Genomic DNA, 12,343 nt, shown 5'->3' with positions numbered 1-12,343 from the left:
CTGTAAAAGAAAACAGGTATTTCAAGAGTCTTACCATGACAACTACAGAAATGTGCACACAGAATAGTGGTATAGCATTACTGCATGCATGTTCATTGTTAGTAACTCAGACAGAACTGATAAATCATTCACAAATTTTAACAGACAAAATCATGCAAGTGTGCATGAATGGTCCTAAGGAAATTGCTTTTGTTTCATTGTGCAACAATACTGTATGGACTAGTTAGTACAACGTAGTTATAAAAAAAAAAGTGCAAGTCCATTTGGGAAAATAAAGGAAATAATGGCTACATAATAAAATTATGAAGAAAATGAGACTGACCAGTAATAATTAAAAGAAATAGAGTGAAAATTTGTGAAAGGCCTAATTTAATCTATAATAAGTATATATTTGTATGTTAAATAATTGACACAGAAAACACATATGCTCAGGGTTTTCTTGGGTTTTTTTGAAGCTAAATAAACATTTTGGTAAATGAACTTGCAAAATCTATTTTTCATTCCAAACTTCCAAATTTTTAATTCTCTGTTGATGACAACAGACTATAATTTTTAAATCACATTTACTGAGGCTGGATTTAAACATACTATGATGAGAAAAGACCACAGCTGTATGATTAATTGGGGTCAAGTCTACAGGATCACGAGAGACTTCAGCCTATCAAGGAAAATGAGTTACAGTTGCTACTGAATGTAATTAGTAGGGACTTAAAATATTCCAGAACCACATCAGGAAAACAGTTATACTTTTCCTTTAAAAATGTGTCTGTTTTACCACATAGATTACTGCTGTGCCAGCCTTTCTGGTTTATTAGCAAGCATTAAGCATATAGACTGAACTAAGACAAAATTCTGTATGTCTTAACATATTCCTCATTTTCTGTACAGGAACCAAAATTGAAAGGATCTGCCAGACATGCATGGGCAATATGCATCACCTACAGCTGCCAGTTGTCCTTCCATGGATAAAATTGGTTTGGGTATTATTTTTTTTTTAAACTTATCATGGATATGATTAGAAAGAGAGAAGGAGTGTCACAAGAAGCATGACAAACACTAATAACCTCCTGCTCAGTTCTCACTTACACATACTCTTTATATCTACTTGAATATAACCTTTATGTTTTCTTAAGTTAGAAATGCTTAATTTCAGAGTGGACAGCCTAATAATTTTCATCAACAAAATATGTTTCCGCTAGAGGAAAAATACCCCTTCCTTATACTCGATTTGACAAGAAATAAGCCAGAGCCATTCTCAGGTAAATTTCACTAATGAAATGATCATATGAATAAAGCATATTGCTAAAACTACTGCTCTTTGAATTATGATGATTTAATCCATTATTACCGTATTAAGGTAAAATTATCCCAAAGATTCTTGAGTAGATCTGATGAACTAATTAATCATTATTTCCTCAACTGGTTTATGTGAACTAATTTTAATTACTTATAAGGAAGGGATGTGTGAAGGATTTCATAAAGAAAAGTCCCTGCAACATCATCTAATAATTCATGTAATTAGAAGAATTCGAGACTGACTTACATACTGACACACTAAGAATTCTTATTCTTAAAAAGATGAAATTTCTACTAAGATAATGGAACTTATTTTGATGACATCTGAAGTGAAATTTTCAAGGCTATTAGTGTTCATCAGCAGCCCATGTTGTGTCTGGGAAGGTAACACTAAATGAATTACTGGAAGTAACACATACATTCAAAATGCCATGAAACTTGAAAACATTGAAAGAATTATAGATTGACGGGCCAGATCCAAAGAGGACTTAAATCATGTTCTAGGTGCAGAGGTAAACACCAAAGTCCAAAAGGCAATCCAAAAAGTTCCCCACTCAATTGCTGCTAAACTTAAAAATTGCCTCCCTTTTTACTTCAGCCCTCCTTGAACAATGGTATTGTTCACATGTCCACATCAACTGGATGTGGAGTGCTAAATCCAAGAGGAATCGAGAACCCAGGTGGAAGAAAGTGCAAATTATCTCCAAGATCCCACAGTTGTTTTCACTTTGAAAATGCAGTTATAAAAAAACCCAATGGATCCTAGCTTCACCTACAACAGACTCATGGTTGCAGGGCTTGCTCAGGAGATGGCTTATCTGTATGTAATTCCATTTTTTAGTCTGATCACGCATTTTATATTAAACCAATTGCTACAGTTTAGTTCTACAACCACTATATAACAAGAAGGAGGAAGAAATAATCATCAGAGCAAAACTCAAGACAGCAGGCTGCCCAACTCCCAGTTAAGTACCAAAACCACTACCTTACAAGTCAGGCTCTGTCTCCTACTCTTCCTGGCCCCATCAAAATTTAATTTCTGGCTATATAACAACTCATTTCCACAAGGGTATAAGGAAAATCCCCTATGCCAGATTGACCAATAACTTGGTGCTACAGAAAATACAGCAGACAAAAAACACTGAATACACTATAGACCTGAAGCAGAATACTGTTGCTACATGAAAAGCAAGTGCTGCTACCATATCCTTCCTGTTCTTCAGCCTCTGCATTTTTAGAGAACAGTTCTAAACACTAGTCACAAGATACAATTATGCAAAAAGGAATTTATCTTGCAGTCCTGACCCAGCACTTAACCTTGACACGGAGCAGAAACACTCATCTGCTATTGGCAGGGTCCCACTCTAGAAGGTTTTTGGATTGTCTAAGATACCCGCTTTCCCCAGGGACTAAGTAGTCTAGGTAGGAACATGATGTGGGGTTTTACGTGCCCTAAGTAAGGTAGCATACCAAAAATGTTGCAGCACTTGACTTGAAGGCATACAAATCCTTCATTGGATCTGGCCCAAATGCGTTGAGAAGAGCTCTTGCTGAAATTGCAGCAGCTCTACCAACAGTAAATCCATGAGATTGAAAATTTTACCTGCAGCGCATGGTTGTGCCTGCTTTTCATCTCTTAATTCCCCTATAGTTCTCTTTCTAGCCATCCTGAGCTGGAATAGTCCAGCTAAAATAAAACTGCTGAATGAGAAAAGGATGCAGAAAACATTTGGAGAAGACAAGGTTTGAAGGTCAGCTTTACAACAAGCAGAAGAAAGGAGAAAATGAGGAGAAGCATCAGATTCAGGTATTGCGAAAGGAAATATTCAGCACAATGAACATCTTTCTGTGAAAGCCATGACTATCTTTATATTTTAGAAGAGGAAAAACAGCGGTTAGGTTAGATACTGAATTTTGAGAATGGCAAACTGTAGCCAATTGATACATCCTCCAGAATGCACAATTAAGATAGGATGGAAGAACACATTTTGTCACATTTAGAACTCCTTAAAGTCCATAGACTCCAAATTTAGATCTCAAGACTTTAAGCCCTTCGAATAAAGACTTCCATGTGGCTTCGCAAAATTCTGACTTAAAAATTACTGTCTGTAAGGACTATTATGAAACATTTTTTTGACAGAAATGCATAGCGCACAGCTTGAATATACTGGTTTCTTATAATTCAATAGAAAAAAAAAGACTATTTAACAAAATTTTCTTTGTATGAATCTCAAGTTACCACTAGTTCTCCCAAACTTAGATTCTACATATTTCAGGTAACTTAAAAGTGGCACATATTACAAGGTAAGATTCTTTGCTATATTATGTTACCTTGAATTTGTTTCCCACACTGATGAAACTAAGTTTCCCAGCTTTTTGTTTGGAATCCTTGTTGTTGTTTGTGTTAGATTCAAATAGCTGTCGAACAAACTTGTCCTTGGATTCACATATAAGAGATTCAAGGGACATGTGCAAAGCATCATTGTTTTTTTCCACAAATTGCATCTGAAAAGACAACCCAAGAAATAATAGCACATTTGTTTCACTGATTCATTTACTTAAGTCTTAAACAAAATTAAAGAAAACAAAGTTATATACTTAATTAAAAAATCAGCAAGAATACATGGGGTAAATATTCATACATTATTTCAAACAACTTTTCAACTGGACACATGAAACACTAATGACAGAGAGAAAAGATACGCTTAAATTTGAAGGATGTTGTTGGAATCATAAAACCCAAAGTAAGGTTTAGTGCCTTTTAAGAGATTAGCTGTGTTTTTGTCAATGATTATCCTCCTTGTTTCAATTTCCAGCATGCAGCACATCATCACTTGGGAATTCTAAGAAGCTTAATTCTTCACTGCTTGTAATATCACTTAAGGTCTGTTGTGAAATGGGAATTAACATGCACACTTTAATTGGTGCATCCACAGAGTTTGGAAAATGAAATGAAAAATGGTTGTATTAGTAGTACTATGACTATTTAAGAACAGCTGATTTAATAAAAGATACTGTGCCTTCCTACAAACCTTACCTCTCTGGTTTATTTAAATTGGCTCACTAACTTTTAGAAGTTAAGAACACCACATTACACCGAAATTCAGAGATCAAGAAGCTAGTACCCAATTTAATCTAACAAAATTCTCAATAGATTTTGATGCAACTTTAATAGTAACTTTGATATTTATGCACAGAAGAGGCCAAGACTAATTTGAAGAAAATATGAAGTTGCCAGATATCCCATAAAAGGATTTAACAGTGATGAGAATCAAAGGACAAACAAACACAGGCCTCCAAAATTCCCTTGGACTATGAAAACACAAGACTGGAATATGAATGCAGCCAGAGGAGCACCCTCATTACGAATAATTGTGAGAACTGCCACAAGTGCAGCGAGCAAGAGAAACATGTAACAGGTGAGGTACAAGGCAGCTATCGTCCAAAGGTTTTAAGGCCCAACCTAAGAAAGACCCTCTGAGGGAGAGGATAAATTAAATCAAGCATGTTAGCATAGGTTCTGGACAAAAAGCTACGTCTTATCTGATTAGCTCTGACAGCAGAGCTTTGGTGCTCATATCTAGCTCCTCTGTTCCTGAAGACTCTCTTAATATATCATGATGAGGAACACAGTTAAACACAGAGCACTTGGAACAAACATGTTCCAATTTTATTATTTTGATATTGACTCACTGAGTGACTTCAAAAAATCAGGTAGGTAACACAGAGTGTTCAATTTTCTTATTTGTAAAATGACCTACAGAATGTGTCTATTTCAAACCAGCACAGCAATCGTTATCATTCTTGGAATATTTTGAAGTAAATAAGAACAAGCCCTTAAACTACACATTTTCAAACGTCAAAAAGCCATCTTTGGAAGTAGCTTCCTTTTTACACATTGGAGTTACAGACCAGAACAACAAGGCATTCTAGATCTTTCATTTATCCTAAACTCCTATTTTTTTTTTTAAAAAAAAATGTTTTAGATATTGGCTTCAGGTGTTTAAATGTTTTTGTGTGATGAATAGTCAAAAAAGTACAAGAATCTGGAATGTATTTTGAGCATAGCAATGTCAGGTATTTTGTATTCTTACATGAATGAATCTATTGCCAGTAGAAATGGAAAACAAAAAGTAAAAAATGTAATTTTTAATATAACATAAACAGTGATTGCATATGGGGATAAGAGTAACTTTTCAGAAGCATGCTTAAGTATAACAATACTTTTATATCACGTAGTATATTCTTCTCCCCAAACTTCTGTTGATGTAAGACCTGCAGTTGATCATGAATCAATATATTTAATATTGACACGATTACCTCCAGATTTGTATCAAACTCTTAAACAAAATATGTCACCAAAACAGTCTGTAATCTGAGAAGTTAAAAGAAACTCTCAATTCTGTCACATACTCACAAAATTAGTTTCAAAGCTAAGATACATCAACTTTTGAATTTCTCTTCTGATGAAAGGAAATTTTGTAATTTAACCTACATACATTGAAAAATATAAAAGTACTACAAAGCGTAACAAAAATAGTTTTGCGAAAGTAAAATTACCGTCTCATAGCATACTGCTCCTGCAAAATGTCGGATAATAAAGCCTTCATCATCTCTGATGTTTCTGTGAACAGCCAGTTTAGACTTTCTAGGAATCTGGAATTAAAAAGTTGAATTGTAAAGAAGAATTACATTGGAGAGTGAGAAAAAGTTTATTCTTAAAACACCACCATGATTCTACCAGGGGTACTAGGTGTTAAAAATGACATTTCCTGCAGTACAGTTGTGATGACCACTACCATTCCCATTCAAACCAAGATATTCTAAAACCCTATTTTCATTCTCATTCACACCCTTAGATACCTCACATTCAAAATAAAAGTCACCAGGATTGCTAACACCAGCTAGTTGATTTACTTTTTTGCCTTTAATCAACAATTTCTATACCATTCATTCCACAGCTGATGAATAGCCTTATCAGCTGAAGAGGATTAGATAGAAGCTTAAAATATGTTTTTAGATGGTGTATTTTAAAAGGCAACCACTTAGTTCGTCATACACATATCAACAGAAACATTTCATTGCACAGCAATCCAGTTAAGCAAGATTAAGTGGAAACAACGAAAAGTAAATGAATGACAATTCTATGTGGTTCCCTTTGCTTGCATTTTTTTTCTCAACAGGGAACTTTTTTTTTTCCCCCCTCCCTTTCAAGAGAAGTCATAGAATCATAGAATGGTTTGGGTTGGAAGATACCATGAAAGGTCATGTAGTCCAACTCCCCTGCAATGAGCAGGGACACCTTTCACTAGATCACGTTGCTCAGAACCCTGTCCAACCTGGCCTTGAATGTTTCCAGTGATGGGGCATCTACAACCTCTCTGGGCAACCTGGTCCAGTGTTTAAGTCATGGACATAAATTGCATTAATTTGCATTAATCTTCCACAAAGTGCTGTATGTTAAAGAATTAACAAGAACAAAAAGGTTTTCCTTGTGTGTTCCCTAGTTTCACCTCTGAAGTGCTAGCTAGACACACTATGTGAGTCTGATATTCTCCAAAGCAAGCAATTTTTTGAAAGATGCAAGCAATTTTTTGAAATATACAACCAAATAGCTCAAGTGATATGAAATAATATAAATTACAATGTGTTTCTATTTCCTTTTCATGCATTACATGTTAACAAACTTCAAGTGTAAGCAAAGAATATGGCTTTAGTTTCAGCAGGATATTAGAATTGGTAAAAGACTTCAGCCGTTACTGAACTTTTCAACAAACCTAATAACCAAACCTGTCCCTAACAAAAGAACACGGATTATGCAGACTGGTGTGGTATGAGATTTCTTAGGAAAGGTTTTCATTAAACTGAAGTGTTACTATCAGCTGTTCCAAGAACTGTTTTATTAAAACAAGACAGACAGCAAAAATAAACCTACAGAGAGTCTGAAATGGTCCTTGTGTTTTTGGTGCACAACTGAAGTAAAATGCTGGTCGCTTGGTTGGGGAAGACGATTTTCTTCATCCAAAATATCCAGTACACCTATTAATTTTGCTTCAATCAAATCTATTAATAAAAAAAAATATGTTTACAAGAATTGAATATATAACCTCATATCAGAACTGAACATTGCAAGTTTAAAATGCTACTGATCTGATTCTGTGTAACTGTATCTAGAGAAAGCTGTTAACATAAAATACAAAGTTATTGCAAATTAATTTTACATATCTGAATTGTTGATTTAATCAATTTCCTATACATAGCAAGTTCTAACTCTAACACAAGGAACATGGGGGAAAAAGGTCAGGCACAAATTGTTTCATTTTTACTCTGGGTCTCAGCTGAATTTAGTCATCAAATTCCCAAAAGGCACCTAAATGTTTCCATGGTACAATCGTAGGTCTTTATGGGATAATTGCTTATATTGTTGGGTTGGGTTTTTTCAAGCTTTTCATCCATGTTTCACCACATGTCAAAACTAAAAGCATGAAAAGGCACATACTTCCATTCACAACAGGATCCAGGCAGAAAAATGAAATGCATTTGTTTTAAGAAAGGCAGATCAGACTTGAGCATACAGCAGTGGTTTCACAACTTTTTACAAGTGTATTGCCTTGCCCTTTGACATACATATGCAAAAGCCCTTGAGGGCTGACACAGAAATTCATGCCCTTGAAACTATTAGACAGAGGAATTTTTACAGCTTTTAAAACTTTCTTGTATCATCTATGAAACTGTTCTTGTAAGAGGAATTTTTACTACCTACTTTTTTTCTCTGGGAAGGAAAAAGTGACTAATGCTTGTACTGCAGCCTGTGAACTCTTACCACAGATTGTAACAGTATGAGACTATATACAGAGCAAAAAGACAGCCCTGATCCAAAGAATTTATGCTCATAAAATCTGAATAAGCTAATTTAGCTACAGCAATGACCACCATTCCATCAAAGCATTCTAACGTACTGATGACTGTTTCTAAGATTCTTCCAGAGGGTTAAAAAATTGTCCACGTCAACATAATATCCCTCTCTTTTGTGACAGTTAGTATTTCTACATGTTCAATGCTGTCACTGGCCTGGTCCTACACCTTAAAAAAACCCAACAAAATACCAAACATATTTCAAAAGAAACCAACATTATTTTTCTCACTCTCTTCAAAAGGCAGTAAAAAAATCCTTTTCTCCTGACTATGCAAGAATAGAAAAAAGGCATACCTGCTGTGGTTTAACTAAGTTATGATTTTATTAACTTATCTAAGAATAACTCATACAATGAAAAAACGTGTCAAATCTGTGGTGCGGTGTCATATGTTGGTTGGTATAGGAAAAGGGGTCATGACTGAGAGACTGCTACTTGTATTCTTAGGTAAGATGCCCAAACATTTACTATGGCAGGAAGAGGCAACAACTTCTACAACCGGACCCATTTTCTCCACTGTGACTCAGACAAGAGATCTTTTCTTCCAATATGCACCAGGGAACCCCTTTTGACCCTGAGACAGGTTTCAAAAAACACATTCTCTGGGGAGGAAGCAACCCTTTTTATAGATACATTGTCCTGGTTTGGGCTGGGGTAGAGTTAATTTTCTTCACAGTAGCTAGTATGGGGCTGTGTTTGGATTTGTGCTGAAAACAGTGTTGATAACACAGGGATGTTTTCGTTACTGCTGAGCAGTGCTTACACAGAGCCAAGGCCTTTGCTGCTTCTCACCCCACCCCACCAGCGAGGAGGCTGTGGGTGCACAAGGAGTTGGGAGGGGACACGGCCAGGACAGCTGACCCCAGCTGACCAAAGGGGTATCCCAGACCATATGACGTCATGCTCAGTATATAAAGCTGGGGGAAGAAGAAGGAAGGGAGGGACGTTTGGAGTGGTGGCATTTGTCTTCCCAAGTAACCATCACACATGATGGAGCCCTGCTTTCCTGGAGATGGCTGAACACCTGCCTGCCCATGGGAAGTGGTGAATGAATTCCTTGTTTTGCTTTGCTTGCGTGCGTGGCTTTTGCTTTCCCTATGAAACTGTCTTTATCTCAACCCACGAGTTTTCTCACTTTTACTCTTCTGATTCTCTCCCCCATCCCACTGCGGGGGAAGTGAGCGAGTGGCTGCGTGGGGCTTAGTTGCCAGCTGGGGCTAAACCACGACAAACACGACAGTCTCTAAACTATAACAGCATTTTTAGGAACAGGCTCAGGTTCATATAGACATTATTAAACACATGATTAAACCGCTAGAAGAGGTAAGATTTGTATTCATGAAAGTCACCTATTTACTGTGGCTATGCTTTTGTTCCCTCCTCCAAAAACCTTCCTGTTGTCTTCTCACAAGACAGCCAAGAGGTCTGCTTGACAAGAGTTGTCTTTAGTTGTCAGAGTTAGTGACTGTACAGTCCCATCTAACAAAATGAAAACTTCTTCAGCAGAGCTACAGAACTCAGAAGAACCAGACATTTTGCAACAGAGTAATTCTGTCACTGAATCCCCTGCTCAGCCAGAACTGACTAGTTACCATCTCACAATATACCAATTTGGACAACAAAAGCTGAATGTAGAGAAGGGGGAAAAAAAAAAATCAAAAAACCCCCAACATCATTATCATCTTAAGCCTCTGGTATATCAGTCTGTGGCAGCCTAAAAGCAGAAGTAACATCCTGTTGCCTATAGCTCATTTTGTGTCTTTGCTCATTGGCTCAAAAAAGTTAGGGGAATGGGATGAGAGTTAAATTTTTTTAATTAATGGAATATTTTTCCCCAGACAGTCTCACACCCGTCTTTACTTTATTTACTTTATTTAGGTGTTCTAATTAGTTTTCTAGGAAAAAGTACAAGAAATTCACAAGTCCCAGCTGCAGTTATTACACACTGTAGGACAACATGGCTCTATTACCAACCAGAACTGGCATGTTATACAAAGCTGGAAGAATTCACAAGGTTGCAACAATCATTAAAACCATAAAATTACTAGTGCTACGTATATTTTGCCTCTTCTGGTGAAGCTCTTCTCTATCACACTAACAAATAGCTTGACATTTCAAGAAGTACATACCTATACAGTCCTGATTATCCACATAGTGCACTTCATTAACCCCCAGGCCTTCTTTCTGGTAAAGTTCTTGTTCCTAAAAAAAAAAAAATAAAATTAAAAAAAAAAAAAAAATTAAATGAGAGAGAGAGAGAAAATACCACTCACCATGTAATTTTTTACCCACCAAATATTTTTTTTTAAATAAACATAAAGACATTTTTAAATACAGCATGAATCAACACACACTGTAGAATTTTCTTCCACAGCTTAACGTATTCCAACTTCACCTCCTTAATGACAGGCCCATACAATCAGATATTCCCATATTGTGCAGTATCTGGATGTCTCATTTTAATGAATGGCAAAAAAGAAGAAAAAAAAACCCAGACTGTTGGTTTTCAAAAAGCCAAAAAGCACAAACAGATGTCATACAGTAGGAAAATAATTTGTCAACTGTTTTTTTTTAAATCTAAGTATAACGTGCAATCTTATGGAAAGCAATGCTTAAGTATCTCTCTACTAAAAAATAAAGCCTCAAATATAACATTAAATATAACATACCTCTTTCAGAATCCTTTCATTAAAGAACTGTTGCAGTTTTTCATTACAGTAGTTAATACAGAATTGTTCAAAACTGTTGTGTTCAAAGTATTCTGGAAAACAGAAGTTAAACTTCTATGATAAATCACTGTTCCAAGAATTTATATTACATAGCAACTAAAAGCAGCTTCACAGTGCTAATATTTAAAAATGTTTTCAGATCTGTATCTGATTCTTTTAGTAAAATAAAAGCTTCTACAGATTTTCAAGTTGCACATAAGACAGACATAAAAATACCGTGATAGATCCCATTTCTAAGACAAGTAACAGACAGTTATATCTGGCAGCAAACCAAAGCTAGATGCTACCATACAGTGAACCTGTACCAATCCACCCTCATGCATCCATGTTACAACAGGCTTGAATCTCCAGAAAACAAGGCTTTATCTGCTCTCTTGGTATCTTCTTAAGCCCTCATAACCCATTCCACCATCAAAAAGAAAATGAGTGGGAGCCCTCCCACTCTCCACTACAGAATTTATCATTGAATCTTTCGTGGCAACAACAGACACTGGAAAATTAATTAATTAAGTATACTTACCAAAACCAGCTATATCTAGAACTCCAATGAAGAAAGAAGAAGTCTCGAATGGAAAACACTGGTTTACCCTGTTCACTACGTGGTCAAACAGATGACTATACACCGTTTTAGCCAAGGCATCACGAGCATTGTTTGCTTGTTCCACTTTCAAGGGTACCCTAAAGAAACAAAAATACAGATCTTATTTTTCAGGATTCTTTGCTCTGAAATACCAAGATTAGACCCTAAACTTCAGAAGAGCCTTCCCAATTATTGTAAATTAGGACACAAAAAACCCTGAGCTCTAGGCCCATGTAGGAAACAATCTTGCCAAGTTAACTAGTGATCCTACTTGTAAAAAGAAAGAATAATGTTTCACTATCCTCAGTAAAAGTGAGATGCAGATGTTTGAATACTCGTTTATTGTATAATTAGAAACTACATTGATAAGTGCCAGAGAAAGATATTTAAAATACATACCTTCCCATCTACAAAACAAAAAATTTCAACTCTTTATTTATGAGCTGCCTAACTACAATAAAACTTATAATTCAGTTTTGCTCTGACATCTTTGTCCCCATGCCTTCATAAGGGCTATAACTAAAACTATAAGGCTGTAAGTTAATCAGTAACAAAAATTAAAAAAAACCAACCACAGATAAGGGAGTGTGTTCTTACGGTGAAAGTCAGATGCAGTCCTGAAATAAGGATTCATTTTAAACACTGTAAGAAAGGGCCTTTTAAGAGATGAGATTTTATTCTCCCCAACTTACTTATAAAGCTTTACTCTGCACTGTGACTATTTATTATTACAAATTTATATCACAGTTTAGCAGTTAAAAACAAAACAAAACAAAAAACCCATGAGTCACAACTTCAAAGCCTATGAAATGCATGACAAAACT

General features: G+C 35.8%; 1 protein-coding gene across 4 annotated transcripts in view; it reads right to left on the bottom strand.

Moving 5' to 3' along the window:
- The window catches only part of MYO6 (myosin VI), a 112,163-nt gene that overhangs the window by 29,512 nt on the left and 70,308 nt on the right, over window positions 1-12,343 (bottom strand). For all 4 annotated transcript variants that reach the window (XM_075747521.1, XM_075747522.1, XM_075747523.1 and 1 more), the window contains exons 13-18: window positions 11,460-11,617; window positions 10,880-10,971; window positions 10,340-10,412; window positions 7,232-7,359; window positions 5,857-5,952; window positions 3,628-3,801 (exon numbers count right to left, since the gene is read on the bottom strand). In XM_075747521.1, coding sequence (XP_075603636.1) covers window positions 3,628-3,801; window positions 5,857-5,952; window positions 7,232-7,359; window positions 10,340-10,412; window positions 10,880-10,971; window positions 11,460-11,617 — 721 coding nt within the window. The remainder of the gene's footprint in view (window positions 1-3,627; window positions 3,802-5,856; window positions 5,953-7,231; window positions 7,360-10,339; window positions 10,413-10,879; window positions 10,972-11,459; window positions 11,618-12,343) is intronic.

Source organism: Balearica regulorum, chromosome 3 (genome assembly GCF_011004875.1).
Source record: "Balearica regulorum gibbericeps isolate bBalReg1 chromosome 3, bBalReg1.pri, whole genome shotgun sequence".
Lineage (NCBI taxonomy): Eukaryota > Metazoa > Chordata > Aves > Gruiformes > Gruidae > Balearica > Balearica regulorum.
The sequence above is the reverse complement of the archived record's forward strand: the minus strand, read 5'-3'. Positions and strand labels throughout refer to the sequence as shown.